At 45.0% G+C, this 17,371-nt stretch overlaps 1 protein-coding gene across 1 annotated transcript in view; it reads right to left on the bottom strand.

Moving 5' to 3' along the window:
* The window catches only part of LOC100122147 (UBA-like domain-containing protein 2), a 26,949-nt gene extending 9,578 nt beyond the window's left edge, over nt 1-17,371 (bottom strand). Inside the window, exons 1-2 of the mRNA XM_001605699.5 lie at nt 16,617-17,371; nt 7,265-7,342 (exon numbers count right to left, since the gene is read on the bottom strand). Of these exons, the coding sequence (XP_001605749.2) occupies nt 7,265-7,342; nt 16,617-16,724 (186 nt within the window). The 5' untranslated portion in view covers nt 16,725-17,371. The remainder of the gene's footprint in view (nt 1-7,264; nt 7,343-16,616) is intronic.

Here is a 17,371-nt window from a genome sequence, read left to right as displayed (position 1 = left end):
GGTCCCCACATCAGTGCAGATCGACGAGCGAATTACACATGCGCGAAGCGTCTCCCTCATTCGAGACGCCTTAACGAACGAGCTGCCGTTTTCTGGATGAGCCTAAAAAATGACCATCTGCCCCCAAGCGAAGCGGACACAGACGCGTGCTGCGCTGAGGGAGAGAAGGAATCGGTAGTTTTGCTCGAGATTTTTTGACGAGTTTGAGATAAGTATCGGTTATTGGAAGAAACCGAGCGAATAAATGCTGTGTTTCTCAGCTTCGAATTCGAATTCTTAATTAAAGCCAAAGGTAAAGACACTCCGTCGATGAATCACTTGTGCTATACACACGTGAATCACGAGGAATTTTGGACTCGACTGCGCGGCAACAGATTTCTGTATTTATTTTTACAAATGACGCGGAAGCTAAAAAAAAGTTCTGGAACATCGCATTTAAATATTTGAATACACAATGCGAAAATAAATTCGAGAGCGAAAAATGTAGGATTTTCAGATATAACAGACTGACGCGTTTTCAGTTACTGAAGATATATTTTTAAAAGAGCATTATGTTATACGTTCATTGCGCGGATGACTGATTTATCGCGCGAGCGAGAGCGAATCCGTGAACGAAATCCAATTAATATAAGTGAGAAACCATGACCCATTAAAATAAAATACTCGCGTATTTTAAAAGAAACAGTTATGCTTGTATAAGTGTATACTTATTTTCCGATATTCTCCAAGTAAACAATTGGCTGACACGACAAACCGCGATATTTTCTGATTCATTGATTCCATATGCATATCATCCATTCCAACTTTAATACGGAAGTTTGCTCGATAGGCGATATTTGATTTCGGATTCGTTTCCTTCCTTTGATTTTACGAGCCTATATAGAAAATACAGAAACTCCGCGTCGGAACCAAAGCCGGCAGCTAACGCGACAATAAAAAACAGCGATCCCTCCCCGGAACAAAGGTCCATCAAAACCAACCAGCGCAATTCTCCTCCTTCCTAATTAACCCCCTCCCCTCGCAAACAGCTTCCAAAAAGGCGATTTCCCGGCAACTCTCTCGCTCACACACACAGTCCCACAACAAATCAATCCCAGAGGGCATCATAACCCTCCCGCGGTCGTGTCCTCTGTTTACGATCGTCGGCGTAAACGCACGAGAGAGAGAGAGAGAGAGAGAGAGAGAGAGAGAGAGTGAGAGAGAGAGTGAGAGAGAGAGAGAGAGAGGCGAACAAAGGCCGCGATAGGCACGCCGCGCAGCGACGGCGGCGATTTGGCACGCGGCTTATCGGAATGCCGCCGACGAGAATAGAGCCGAGCTGCTGTGGAGAGAAGCATCGCGTCACGAGGTGTGTGTGTGTGTTCTCCCGCTTGTTTAGAGGCGCGTCGCTTTCGACCGTAGAGAGAGAGAGAGAGAGAGAGAGAGAGAGAGAGAGAGAGAGGTTTATGACGTTTGAATTTTCATCGTGTGCGTGTGTACGAAAATTCACTTTGTAATAAAACGCCGTTGAGTATGGGAGCTATTAAGAGGTCGCTGCTGTAGTTCTATCACGCCTTTCGGTTACGTGAAAGAACGTTACATGTCGTAACACACTAGTCGGATGTCGCGGCTCCCATAAATTCGAGAGAAACCCACAGGCTTTGAATGTTTAAGAAAACCCGACCTTCGTGAAGCTACGAATACTTGCGCATATTTTTATTTCGGAGCGGGCGAAAGGAGGCGGGGTCCGCGTATTATCCAGCGACGACACGATTCGATGGAAAACGAATCGAGCGGTAATTTTCTGTCGAATTTTGTTTACGAGAAGATAAAGCTCGCGTTGTTGCGCGATACCGGCCCAGAGGCGATCTTTGAAACCGCAGCGTCGATAATCGGGACATAATAAAAACAGACGCTAAAAATACACGCACACGCACGCGCTATGCAGGTGATATCCGAACGTCTAAATATTTGCGGGCTAACTCGGTCATTACACGCACGCATCCACTTCAAACGTCTATTTTCCAAGCCGACGAAAGCCGAAACGTCAGCGAATACAAATCCCCAACGTCTATTTCCATCGTTACAAAAACCGACTCTTAAACTTGAACACACACACACGTCAAACCTATTGATTCCACAGCCATCCCGCTTCACTTTCACGATAATTTAAACTTTCCCCCTAATTAACGCAGCCGTGATAAAAAGCTCCCATTTTTCCGGATCGCCTTTTCATCCACTGTGCTGCGCAACCCGGTACAGTAGTCTCTCTGTACACTGGCCGTACAAAGAGAGAGAGAGAGAGAAGAAAAAGAGGAATTACCCGTTTCCCATTGGCGCAGTTATCCTTCGTTAGAAAGGACAAGAGGCAAAGCGAGTAACGGAGCGCGGCGCGACAAGAGTGCGAAAGGACATATTGAATTTTACCTTTCACTCGTGCGCCCGGTAGCCACGTGTTTTATCATCGGCTCTTTAGCATAGACGATAATTCAAGCTCTCGAAGCGGAAAATGTAAATGGAGCAGCGAATGCCATCTCCCTCTCTCTTGCTGTTTGTTTATTTATCGCCCGACTGAAGCGATACAAAGCGTTAGATTGGAGAGATTTTTTTATTCGCTGAACCGAGAGGGAGAGCGTGAACTGTGCGCGAGGGCTTTTTTCTTCGCTATTGCTGCGTCATTATGATCCGCCGATTATCATTTTTTAGTATACTGCAGACGGCGTGTGCAGAGATTACAATTTTGCTAAAAGACAGCCTCCCGAGAACAAAGTACACAATATATATAGCGGCTTCTCCGAAGAGTCGAGTTCGCGCTATTTTCACCCTGTATTTACATTAGGCCTAAAAACTCACACCGCCGCCGCCGTGGCTTTCTTTCGGGAAGTGTCTATCGTGTATGTATACACACGAGCGCTGGCCCGTCCAACGAAAATAGTCCGGCCATTCAGAGGCTCGCGCATTAGCGCTTCTATGAATAGCGAAAATATGTAGTTTTCGAGAGAAAAAAAGGCCGCTTATCGAGCGAACGGGAATAGACGTTTAACCTCCTTCTAAAATTACCGCGTCGCACACGAGAAAAGAGTGTTGGATACAGAGACGCGCGTCTGCTGTGTGGGTGAAGCGTATATTACGAGTTCAGAGGTCTTTGGGTCACGTGGTATGCTTTTACAAACCTACGCGCGCGAGCACACCGAAAAGGTAATTTTATCAGCTGCTTATTGTACGACTGGCGCTGCTTCGGATTCAAGCTGTTACTTACTTACTTCGCTCGATATTGGAAGGCCGTGATTTTCGCCGCTGAGCGAATTCTTGGCTATATCTCTACGTTTTCTTTTTTGGAATGAAGGAGAATAGAAAAACAAAAAGTTATCAAAGCGAACCGACTTTTGAAATATTCAAACGTCGCGCCTTTTTCGAGCCCTGAGTGCACTTTACGACTTCTGGCTTATTTACCCTGAGCCAGATAAGCATTGGACATTACGGGGTGTAAAATAAAAATGAAAGGAGAGCAGGCGCTCCCGGATGACGTTTACGAACCGGAAGGGGGAGAAGAGAACGAGACTTCCGCCGCTCTGCAGTGTGCACAACTCGCGATTTTACACCGGCTCTTTCGTAAGGCGAAATAGATACTGCATTACAGTGTAGGTGTCATATAAAAAAACTGGGAGTTATTCCGTGCGTGTAAAATCGCGGATTTAAATTAAGCGAGTACGTGTGCTGACTTTGATTACATTTCGCGATTGCGATTAACTCGTGTTTACTTTCAGCAGCAGCGTTATTGATCGGTTAATTTTATTTTGTTTATAGTATACAGGAAAGGCTGTAGTTAAGTATCGACGATTAAAAATTTTGATGCCCAACGTGCGCCGGGAACTAAATAACAAAGTTCAGTATACCTCGTGCGCTGCCGTGTCATTCCGCCGACTAAGTATTAAATTTGCTTTCACATCCTCCTCTATTGGCCAATAAAAGCTGTTATTTACAACCCATTCACTTCGAAGGGACGTGAAATATCGACTTTCTTGGCGCGCATCTCTTGCCTATAGACGCGTTTTATTTCTGCCTGCCAGCCTTGTATTAATAAACGCGAGTGCACGTTATTTTTGTAAAATAATTAACACGTCTAATTTGTTTTCCAAATTGAACTCGAGGGACGCGACGTTGAGATCTGCCAAATTATTTAAATATAAAACCCTAGATCCACGATTAGGTACCGCGATTTTCGACTAGAAACGCACCTGAAACATTGTTTGCAATCGAGTTCGCACGTCGTAACCGACTTGCATAAACAACAGCGTCTATATAGAGTCTAGCTGAGAAAATAAATCCTCGGCGTCGTTAATACACGCAAATATCGTTCGCGCGACTATGTAAGACCGGCTCCGAAAATACCAGAAAACTGCATAATTGCCAGACTTTACACAAAAGACAAACAATCGTAAATAAACATTCTCGAAATACAACGCCTCATGTCCATCATCGTCGTCGTCGTCGTCGCGACGAGACGACAGCCTTCAACTTAAAAAAGGACATAGACGCGCGTAGAGCTCTTGTTAGATAATTGACGAAAATAACTTTTTCCGAAAGTCCCAGCAGCCGTGATTATAGCGAAGAAGAAGACGCTGTGCGCTAGAGGCGGCCTTCGGGTGAGTCATCGTTCTCTCGAGGCAGGCTCGTTTTTCCCTTCCGCTGTTTGCAGACACGGCGACGGTGTCCGCGCTTTATTATAATATATACCTGTACACATCTCCGGGCATTAGCATAACTCGGTGGGTTTTGTCGTCACCGACGCTGCTGGACTCGACGTCGTGTGTTGTGTTGGTAAACACATTCTCAGCGAATCTTTTTTACTACGGTTATTATAAATAATCGACATATTTTATTTTTAACTAGCTGCATATTAATATACAAACATCGGAATGTAAATAGGCGATTATCTTCTTCTATACTCGCGCATCTCGGCGTCTTTGGATTCGGTCTATTTAATTTATGTTGACGCGTGACTCGAGGAAGTTAAAGTAGCTGTTGGCGAAGGGACTTAGCACTTGATGCCTTCAACGTTTCCCTGAATTTCGTCGTTAATCCGAAATCTCTCGGCTAACCATAACAAAACTCCACTTCGATTTCAAAGTGTACGATGAATTTGCATTTGAGCATTACGTTATTTTAATCGCGTAATTGAACTCATCAGTCTTTGAAAGTGAGTATTTTTAGAGATCATAGAATACAAGGTATAGAAAATTACTCGAATAAAGAAACCGTCAGGCGCACACGGCTTTTCTTATTTAAAATATCCAGCACACAGCATTAGCGTGTCAGGAAATAGAGGAACAATAACAACAAGACAAAATAACACAGGCAGCACTGCGGCACGTTTCAGCAAGACGCTGGTATGCCCCTGTGGCTCGTGGCTCGATTATTTTCTCGCTGTTTTACTGGCCGCGATCCACTTTTTCTATTTGTGCAGTGCGCACGAGACGAAAATGCGGATGCGCTCTCTGTCCCTCTCTCTCTCTAGGCGTTTCTTAATCACCAAAAAGTAAAGCTGGCACAAGCGTCAGACACGGTTCAATTTTTTTTGTTCTGGTTACAAAAGACTTTGCGGACAAGTTTAACATTGTTTTAACGCTCGAACAGAAATGTTGTGTCTTCGGAAGAGCTGTTTGACTGCGCTAAAAATAGAAGAGTGGAACTTTAGACGGATATGACAAAAATAAACGCCATCCGCCGGAGAGAGAGAGAGAGGATAGAGATATCGAGAAAAATCGGGCTCGCTGTTAACAAACAGCCAGGGGGATTAAATTGCGCAATTCGATTACACACATGACGCTGTGTTCCGCGCGCACCACAGCTGTCACTCGACCTCACGCGAGGGAATTTCAATTTTTTTCTCTCTCTCCGTTCGCTTCCTCGCTGTGGAACCTCTTTGTATTAGAGAAGATTGCGTCTCGGCTGTAATGGACGCGAGCTTTAATGACCGAAGATTACACGAGATGCGGCGTTTAATTACAAATCGACTTAATATACTCGCGGCATCGTTGCGAGTATGCTGTTGCAGAAATTGTTGAAAAGGAAAGTAATTTACTTTCGAACAATAACTCTATGCTATAGTAAGAGGAAATTTCAAAGAGGGTCATAACGTCGTTGCACAATGGACGTACAACACTTCAATGATTCCTAATGGGATGGACGTATCTTACTGGGTCAGATGCGCGAGGGACACAATGTGTTTTCCAATGCCCCTCGATCTCGGTGCGAGCAGAGCCACATCTCAGGCGTGAACGATTAGAAACATCGTATCGCGCGCGCGAGTTTAATGTTCCGATGTCTAAACAAGTCTGTCGTTCGTTTAAAATTAAGCAACTCGACGTGTGTGGGTAACTTTAATGTCTTTGATACGATTTTATTGAAATTGATTTTTTCGTAGTCCACACAAAAAATGCTCTCTTACGCACGACGTTGGGCAACGAAATGTTTTCATTCGCCTTGTCGACGAACTATTTGACGAACCATTTCCATTTAATCAACTCTTACTCTCCGAGATTAGAAAAAAAAACTAAATCCAAACAAAATACGCGCAGGAGTAGAGTCAATATTCCGCAGCGATAAACCTAGGCGTCATCGGCCAGCGTGTGTATATATACCTATATATAACAGCGGCTGTTGCTTTACGCAGTTGCGCAATAGCGCAGCCGTCGCGGCGTGTTTATGCGCTGAAGACGCGCACACACAATCCGACTGGAGCGCGATAATGCTTCCCGCGGGCCGAGAGCTGGTGCAGGTGCACTGGAGCGTGAAATCTCAGAGACGCGAATTTGCGTATACAGTTGGAGAAATTATCGCGCGAGATTTTTTCAGATGATATGCCTCACGATAGGCTCGAACAATATTTTTCAGGGCTTGTCAGTTCGACATGCGAAAAAAAATAAAGTATACATCTTGGCAGCTTTTTCTTGCCGATTCATTCATGAGGCTCTGCGCTGTTCGCGAGAGAGAGAGAGAGAGAGAGAGAGAGAGAGAGAGATACTCGTTTTCTGTTTGCGCTTTGATGAGCGCAGCGCGAGTGCATTAATGTACATTGTACATAACGCGTAGCCTTGCTCGCGCGCGCAGATAAAAAGAAGAATTGAAAACGTGGAGATACGAAGGTGAAAAATAAAATCAACGGTGTGCAATAACAACATTTTTCGCATGAATTCTCTTTGTGTTTTCGCGAATTTTTTCAAATCATCATTGCTGTATTTATATGCACTTGAACTTATTATAATTATAGTTGAAAACTCACCTGTCCAAAGTGTGTACCACCGGGTCCTTGAGCGCACGAGGGTATCGCAGCCTCTTGGAAAAATATACTGAGCGCCGTCTGAAAAATCAATGAAAAAATGCATATAAACTTCGTTATCGCTATATGTGTATAAATTACAGCCGATATTCTTATCGTCACACAGGAGCGGCATACATAGTTTTAACATTTATATCTCGCAGTAAAAACTTTATGACATAATAAATGCACGGCGCGTTTCGACCGAAGTAAGCCAATACAGCCAAGATAATGATGGTTATTATTTAATTATATCGCGCGCTGGATCTTTAAGCTACAACAAATCCTGCTTTATTTTGATGTATTAATAGATCGTAACGAATTCCGTAATGGAAGCGGTATCGCATCGAATGGTTATTTAACGGTTTATATAGCTGCAGTGATCGGGTGACCAATTAGTGGTATAAACGGGAAATAAACAATGGACGTTGTCTATTTTGAAGCAAGTATGTGTGTAACAGAGTTATCTAGCTGCAGTTTGTGTATCTAATTTTTCTCGTTTGCAAAGAAAGAAAAAAACGTCGCTTTATCCAATTTCTCACTTGGAAACACATTTCTTTTTCGGTTATCATCTATTACGATCTCGTATATAAAGCCTCCAAAAGGGGCACACGTATACCCTCGCAGAGAAGGAAATCGATTCAAACGAATGACTTTTTTCTTAATTCAGTGACTCGCAACGAACGATGCCCAACTCTTTTACCCCCTGACTAAACGTGAATTATGATCCAACGGACGAAAAAAAGTACCACCGGCCATTTCACATGATAAAAACGTGCAAGCACGTCTAAATGCTCGAAAATTTCGTAAGCCAAGCACGTTCCTTAAAAAACTGACCTACAATCTCGCTTATCAGTTTATCAATCTAGCGACCAAAAGGCAAGCGTCCTTCAATGAAAGAAGCATCAGAGACCGGGTTACGCAATAACATCCGACGTTGAATCGGATCAGGCGGAATCGAATCAAATCGCCCCCAGGCCAACAACAAAAGTTTGTTAAATCCCAGCAGTCCGCGCGTTTGTACACACACGAGAGAGTCTACAGCCCTCCCAATCGATAAGCCAGACCACACGAGGCTATTAGTCGCGAAATCCTCCTCCTCTCTGACGTTCAGCTGACGCGGAAGTGGCTCGGCCAGATACTACATAATGTATACGCGCGAGCTCACGTCCTGCGACGACGACGCAAACGGCACGTGTACTCTGCAGCTTCATGCGAAACGCGTTCGTTCTATCGAGGAGGAATTTTTACGCTGACGGTGTCGGGACGATCGAAACGGGAAATTTATTTACGGAGGCTCGCGGACGATTTCTTTTTTTGGCTGGAGAGTAATGATACAGCAGAAATGATTGAACTGGAACCTATAAATAGTAATGACGATAGTAGGATCTTCTAATTTCTCTAGAAGCAGAGGCTTTATCGGCCACATAATAAATCGTATCCGCAGCTTTTCCATGTATAAGATAGATAGGAATCGCGTAGTCGTGTATAGATACGTGCCGGGAGAAGAAAAAACAAGAAGGAGATAAACGTATGGGCAAATATTATTTGCAGCTGTGTTTGGAAATATAGTACTAGCGGTGGTTATTTCAGTCTGGTGCGACAATGATCGACTGTCCCTTTTGTTTGCAGTACACTCTATGATCGAATGTCGCACATGTCCTTGGCTGGTCATCAATGAGGTGTCTTGTGTTATCAAACATCTGTCTAAAGTTCAATAACCTATGGTCGCGCGCGCACTGATGTATTGTAATCTTGTTTGTTTCGTTTACTCTGTGTATAAAGAGACAAGTTCCAACTTGAAATTCTAAATTAACAAGCTTCTATGCACTCTAGTTTCTTATTTCTCTATATGTAGCTTTGTATCGAACGTTAAGAGATAAAAGTGGAAATTTCAATCTTCTGCGTCACCATTATCTCAACTCTCCATTGATTGTAGTCGGTGAGTTTCTTAAACTGTTTTAATTAATAAAATATCTTTCGAGTATAGCCGGAGCTGTTTTTGAGGACTTTTTATGGAGAAACGATATTTTTACTTCGCGGAAAAAAATATCAAAACATTCACGATACATCTGCGTGTCTCTATATCGCGATAAGCGCAATTTAATTAAAACGCAATCATCCGTATATTATATATTTATTTGATTTGTTCAAGATCAGTCTTTTATCAATAAGTTGCTATCAATACGCATTGATTTCGTAGTTTAAAATAAATGAAATTGATCGAGTCGTTGACGAGGGGGCGGATTAAAATTTAAATTGATTAAATGGATTTCATTACAAAATTTCCCAAGAGAAACCAAATAATTCAACTTATGCAATGATCGATTCACCACATAATTGCATACACAGTATATCCGCGACAGAGTATAACGTTCTCTTTCAATAATGGAAAAAAAAATAGCCAATCGACTGTCGGAAAAATAGAGCCGGCTATAAATAATTCAAAAGCTTTTTTGCACCGATACGATTTCGTGAATGCTTGATGTGCACTCGGTGGCAAATTATTCCTTCCAAGTAAAGCAGGCCGCCATAAGTTATGTAGCATGACCGCCAAGAGCCTTTTTTGTTTATTTACCGTTGCGAAGTAGCGGCGCTTAGCGCGCGTGTTTTTTATAATGTATAATGCATTTTCGAATAGACGTATATTTATTGCTTCTGAATCACTCGACTATTATGATTCAAATGAGATCTGATTTTGCATAAGTAAATTCTGCAAATTGCGCTAATTTGAGAATCGAGTGCTAATTCCTTGCAAAAATAATAACCCTCGCTTCTCGCACTCTTGAGTGACGAGTTAACTTTCGAAAAGCGCGTAATTGCATTTCGCGTTAGATCAGTTCGCACATCTGGCTTTGCAAAATTCCTGAGGTGAAATTTTCGCTCATCGGCTGTGATGTCGACTCGAAAAAAGCTTCAAACTCGATGATGCGGAGCCTTCAAAGGAGTTATTCCATAAAGTATCCAATCACTTCCGCGACTCCACAGGCATAAACAAAGATTAAAGGCAAAAGCTACACTTCAAAGTTCACTCGAGAAAGAGAGAGAGAGAGAGAGAGAGAGAGCGACTTGGCGCGCAAACTCCGATAGACTCTCTTCCTCGTATATACATATCCTCTCTCTCAAATTCACGTCTGCGGCAAAGTTCATTGAAACGGTAATAACGCGCGAGGCTCCGCTGAATAATTCCCCGTTTACCTCCTCTCCTTTCGCGCACACACACATGGGGAAATTCGTCGATCGATCGACTCGACGCGACGCCCTCGCGAGAGGGACGCAAGAGACAAATGCATTCGCCGCAAACCCTCTGTACGGCCGGATGTGTATACGCGTATGCGCGGGTGGATACGTGGGTGTATGTATGTGTAGTTGATGCATAGTGTGTACAGCAAACTTTCAGTTGCGGATCGACTAAGTTTTTGCGGGACCGCATTGTTTCCGCGATGTCTATTAGCTGTCTTCTCGGATCGGAATCGATAGCTCTAAAATACGAGATACAACCAACGAGCTAATTGCATCTCCATATTCATTCCGTCACTGGTTAAATCGATCATTGTCACCAGCGGCGTGATGTTTTCCAGCTAATTTAATCCCCCGTCCCCGAAAAAGCACCCATAACTCATCCTCTCTTCAATAATCTCGACCCGATTCCACTGCATACCTATACATCACTACTGCACGACGCTATATTACACCCTCGCTCGCGAAGCAAAGTACAATGACGCGGCCCGACTTCCTCGCTGCAGACACCATTATCCATCTCACTACAGTTCCTTCCTTCCTCCTCTCTCCCTCCGGTGTTTTTCCCACTCATCGTACACAGCTCGGAACTTACACCCGCTATAAATACAGCCCGACGCGTCCCTCACTCTCTCCATTGTTCGGCAGCGGCACCGAAGGAAAGTGGTTTTATTGAAATGAAGCGGCTCCTTGCGATCGACGCTATGCGCTGTTTGTCTGCTCGTACGGGGTATTGTGTGTGTGTGTGTGTGTATTAGCGTATGAATGGGTCGGATTTTGTTTTCGGGGAAATTTTCCAGAGCTTCGCGGATGATTTATTCACGCGTGGAGAGGGAGAGAGAGTCGCGATGAAAAATGGCGCAATCAGCGAGCGATGTGAGATTTACGTAGGGCGATTTAAATTTCGAGTAGCGGTTGCGTGTGTGTGTCAAAACGAGGTATTAAAAACGAAACGAATTTTGCCTACAGCAGGTCTCGTTCGAAATTACACTCGAGGAGAAAGAATCAGCCGAGTAAGTATAATATAACTTTCCACAGCACACAGCAGCAGCGGCAGAAAGCCCCGGAGCATTCCGGTTACATCAAGAAACGTCGGGGCTATACAAACACAAGCGAATTGGGACTAAAAAAGGACTCGTTCACCGATTAAAACCGGCTGTGCCAAGAGAGGAAGTCTGAGTATACTAAAAAAAACACTCACACACCGAGACACGCACGAGCGAGTATATAAGTATGAGTATGGGTACTCGTGAGATTCGCGCAATAACCGCGAGCGAGTCGCGATCGTGTTGCTTTTTTTCGGCGACGTCGCGCCCTTCTTGGAAATCCCCGCGAGAGGTGAATCATATCTCTCTAGACGACGGCGTAATCGAAGTAACAAGGAGGTGCTCTCGCGTGCGCGAAAGGCCGTTACGCGTGTTTTACGCTTATGTAAGCTCGTTGCAATTGTAAGCATATACACAGTTTGAAAAAAAAAACACTCTCGAAATAGTTTTTGGGGCGCGTAAAGCGCTTCCCGATAAATCAATAGGCCGACGAAGCGTCATAGTCATAAACTTGGAGTATACTCGTAAACGGAGTTGCAAAAATACATCATCGACTCTGCGCTGTTTATTATGCAAAATAAATTGGACAGCGTCGACGATGATAACTCGTCGAGTGCGAATTTTTCCTGTACACAATGCATATCGATTCGAGCATCCCAAAACGGATATTAATAAATATATATAATATATAAATGTAACGTTTCTCCTCAGTCTCCACTCTCGGTTCCATTTAAAACCATTCTAGTCGCTGCTGTGTGTATTATTTATACTTCATCCGAAAGAAAAACGTCTAAAAAGGAACCCCACCATACTCGCGCAAACAGTATAAGACCCTCTGAAGCGTGAAACTTCGACTTCGGCGGCGGGCCGGCAACAGCAGCGCCACGCAATACATAACTTCGGCTTCGCAACAACAGCACATCGCAGTGCTGCAAAGTCGAAAAAAAGGCGGTTCGCATGCGAGCAAAAGATAACGGCCTCTCCGCAGCTCTCTGTGTGTATAATCGAACTCTCGCGTTTATATCTCTTCTGTTAATACCCGCACACGCACATATACACGACGCGAGAGAGGAAGAAGTGTATCTGCACGCCGAGTTGTGTATATATATATATATATATATATATATATATATATATATATATATACGCGAGACACGCGGAGAGGGAGGGGGAGAGAGAGAGAGAGAGAGAGAGAGAGAGAGAGAGAGAGAGAGAGCAGATGCGACATTTGGCAACGTCGCATCGGAGTATAGGCTCTGCTCCCGTGACTTTTCCCTCTGCGCCTCGTAGCCGTCGTCTCGGCGCGCCGCCGATGGTTACTCACACGATGGCACGCGCGTGTGTCTTTGTACGTCGCCTGATGTGACTTGGAAACAATGGCTCGTGAAAATTTGTTTGATTAGGCGAAAAATATTCGATCGATCGAGATAAACCGGTTTTACGTAATGTTTTCCAACACTTTAGCGTGTATACATACAGCGACATGGCTCTTTGTTTCGCGTAATAACGGGGGAATCGATTCGTCCGACCATTTTCGGAGTTTTTTCTCATGCACCAGAGTAATAGGCAGTCCTAGACAAGTATATAGAGCGCATCTTGCGTATACCGCTTGGATGTATACCAGGTGTAAAAGTGCGCAAGCGATTATGTAACGGAGAAGGTGCCATTGACGCGTATTCTCAGAAGCTTGAATTTAAAAGCGATTCTCTCCGAAGCCTGCAGTAGTAACGGATGCATGATCGATGGGTCAGTAGTAGCAGACGGAACCGTCAAGACTCGTCGAGAAAGAACAAAAACGACAAAGGCCTGCGCATCTATAAAACAATCGTTGGTTTGAGAGCACGGCGCCGAAGTCTAAATAATTCGAGCGAGCGTCTCGTGACTCTTGCATAGGCTCGGGTCTGCGCGCAAGGACTTCCCTTGTATTCTCGTCTGCTCGTCGTCGTCGAAGAAGACGACGCCGTCGCCGCCGCTCTGCTCTCAATGGCCCTCGACCGCGTCGTGGCCCGAGGCCAATCTTCGCGCACCTATATAGAGCGCACACGCTGCACAGAGAGTGAGTGAGAGAGAGAGAGAGAGAGAGAGAGAGAGAGAGAGAGAGAGAGAGAGAGAGAGAAAGAGCGAAGCCTGCAGACGAGGGCGGCGCTTGCTTCTCTTTCTTTCTTTCTTTCTTTCTTTCGCTGGAGAGGCCCGGCAGCACGTTTCTCTCTCGGCGAAGAAAGAAAGGCCTTGGATATCGCCGGGGCTTTTTGTTTGGGAAATTTTAGGTGTGCCGCTTTTATATGTCGCGCTTCGAACAAGAAGAGAATCTAATTTTTGGGCATCACATGGTACATGACACGAGGCAGCCTCTCTGAAAAATTTTCTCACAGTTGACTATCAATCTTTTTGCTCTAGCCGGGGGAGTGATAAAAGTAGATAAACACATCCGTTTTTAGCTCCTTTCATACAACCATGAGAGTCGCGCGACTAACACACATCGGGCTTTATCGAAAATTTGATAGAGATAACTTCCATTCCTGCAATTAATGGGATGATCTACGACTTTGTTTGCTTACGTTTTTTTTTATTCCCCGTTTATTGTGTATACGAATCATGTTGAAAGAGTTGAACAAACCCACCTCAAACAATAAACATAAACAAACGCGAGCGGACAATGCGTCATTTTCGTGAATGAAAACGTCAGCTCTCGCAGCAATATATATACACAATTTCACCGTGTGCCCAGAGAGTCGTCGGGCGCACGCGCGACTTGATCGACGACGTGACCTTGCGCCGCGTCTCTCGCACACACTGCAGCAGTCTACAGAATATTCCAGCGTCGCTTCTCCCTTACGTATATGTACATACACTTTTATCAAGCGGCGAAAAATAAGGCTTCGATTTTTCCCCCGGTTATAACATCGACGCTGATAATCCTATGGAAGAGCGGCGATGCGTTGCAGCTGCACACACACGTATACTCCCTTTCGAGTTTTTTGTCCTTCCTTGTTATGACGGCCACCGCGGCGCTCGCGCGCGCGCTGCTCTGTTTGTAAACACGCGCGGCGCAGAGCGGTGTGACGTAACGGCGGCGGCTCGTGTCAAGGCTCTTTTTTATATGATCAATTGAATAATGTGCCTCGACGCTTCCTAGAGCTGGGATGTACGGGCTTTTTGGAGGTAAAAGCGGAGGATGAAGTGTTACGTAGGCGAGTGCGATGGGTTGAAGCTCCGGTTTTTGGGAGAGTGGAAAATTTTTCGAGGTTTATTTTACACGCAACGATGCTCTGCAGGGATTCGATAAGAGATTGTTTAGGATATCTACGAAATTGATTTAATGGGGTGTAATTATCGTGTTTACAAATGAAAGAAATACAAACTATGCTGCAGTACAGTATAGCGTGCTTATTCGATCGCTGCTAATGCAGCGGCTCATTTTTCCGCAATTCACGACCGTATTTTGTAATATGCTTCATGTGTGTCGACTGTTTGTTTTTCTCGTTTCATCACATCGCTGACTTATTATCGCAGTGATAAAGGCTCCATTATTAAACGTATACGCCTTTTCGGGCCCCAGATTATCGCGCGCGAGCCGAGGCGTCGGCGAGTACGAATTAAAAGGAAATTAAATAATGTAATTGAATAAGCGTAGTGGCACACGGCTTATGTAAAAGTAAATCGATAAAACCTCGGTGGCATTTACAGCGTTTGCCTGGAAAATTGAAGCATCAGAGCTGTGATGTTCTGTATACGGGAAACTTTATACTCGCGCGCAGGAGAGGCCTTTGTTTATTACGACTGCAAACAGCGCGCACGTCGAATCATAAATGCTAATGAAATCGAAACAAAGTTTCTAGAACGGGAATGTAAATCGGCCAGTGGTTAGTTTATAAACGAAGAAAAATCGATGAATCGGAGTCGCAACGTTTAATCCAAAATCAATAAACGGCGATAAACAACGAGATCCTAGAGATAACGAATTGATATCTCAAGGACGATAAAACGATTAACAACCCGGATAACAATTACCAAGCGCTAAATAAAAACAATTCCACTGGCAGAGATACAGTGAGAAAGAAAAAAAAAGCGAAATCAAAACGTCAATTTCCATTCGCGAAGCTAAACGCCATAGGAGGAAGTCGAGTCACGCGATCTCGCATCCGAAACACAAACCCGCAAACCGGAGAAAATTGGCCGCGTCGAGCGCCGCGCGCGCGAGGAGGAAAGGAAAGGCGCGCGCGCGCGCTCGACTAGCGTCAGCCATTTTCTCCCCGCTTTGTTTACATATAAGGCACAGCCACTCGCGGATATGACGGCAGAGCGGACGGCACCTTTTGCGGATTTTTAGATTATCCTCTTCTGTCGCGTGCATGTGCACACACGGCCATTGTTTTTTTTACATGTGTGCGAGGCTTGTTGCAAAACGGCTTCGGCCGGAGGTGGGGGTGTAAACAAAGCGGCGGAGCGATCGGGTTTTGTTTTATTGTCTTTTGCGAGTCGTTGTGTCTGGAAATGATGATAAGACAGTGTTAGCGAGGCATACAGATGTTTCGAGGGGTTCGATTAATCAGCGAAGCACGAGCTCGATGAGATTGAGAGACGGTCCTAACCTCAAAAAGAGAGGAAAGAATGCATCGAAATTGAATCGCCTCGCGAAACGCGAGCTAACCCGTATACCGATAGCTCCTTTGTTTATTTACGTTTTCGACCGCAGCCGACGACAAGTGCGTTAGCGAATTCCACAACTCCTCGGATGGCAGGAATGTACACAAACACAGAGAAGTTCGGAGGTGCACGAGCCACCTCACCCAAAACACGCTCCGCCACCAGACGGACCGGGCTCTCTCGTCGTCCGCGTATATACCTATACGTATACCCCCATACCGTCGCGAATACGAAGGAGAAGAAGCTTCTCGAGGCATAAGACACACGTGACGTCCGAGGAAAAAGCCCCGATAATATGTATAATTTATGCAGGTGCGTTCTCGTTCCGGCGCGAATATGTAACGTAAACAAAAGAGGGGATAGATAAAGAGACGAAGACTGACCTCGAACTGCCAGTGCGCGGCCTGGAGCAATTGCTTGGCTTGTTCCCTGGCACAGCCGGCAGCCAGCATGAACTGATTGATCATCACCTGCTCGCGCAGCGCGTCCATTTTCGGTTCTTCGATTTTTCTTCTCGTTGTATGTCTATAATAAATGCTACTCTTCTCACTTGCTCTCTGTACTATACACAGGCGCGGCGGCGACCCTTTCACGCGCTCGCTACGCCAATGTATGAAGTAGATATCTCTCTCTCTCGCTCTGTTCTTTCCTGTGTGTTATATGTGCCCCCGCTTGTTATGTATATACACAGGCACACGCGCACACGGATACACACTCTCACGCGTACGGCACGAGTTCTCGCAGACACATGCAGAAAACAACGTCGGCGACACTTATTAATTTCTCTCGCTCGCGATAGATATACCGAGAAAACACACAACAGACAACTGTTTCATATATATGGTAAACGTAATCACACACTCGCGACAAGAGACAGAGAGAAAATGGAGGAGGTGTGTGTATATAAGTATATATACGAGGAGAGGAGACGAGTCGCTCTCTCGGGGTCTCTCCGCGGCGCGACAGACACTCACTCACTGAGCGAGTTTTCGGCCGCCGTTAGCGCTCGCTCGCTACTCGCTCTCTCTCTCTCTCTCTCTCTCTCTCTCTCTCTCTCTCTCGCACACAGACACGCAAGCTCGAGCCCGCTGAGTTCGTTCTCTCGCATACACGCACGTGCCGCTCTCGCGGAGTCTAT

This window comes from Nasonia vitripennis, chromosome 5, assembly GCF_009193385.2.
Source record: "Nasonia vitripennis strain AsymCx chromosome 5, Nvit_psr_1.1, whole genome shotgun sequence".
Classification (NCBI taxonomy): domain Eukaryota; kingdom Metazoa; phylum Arthropoda; class Insecta; order Hymenoptera; family Pteromalidae; genus Nasonia; species Nasonia vitripennis.
This window is presented reverse-complemented; position numbering and strand designations above follow the sequence as displayed.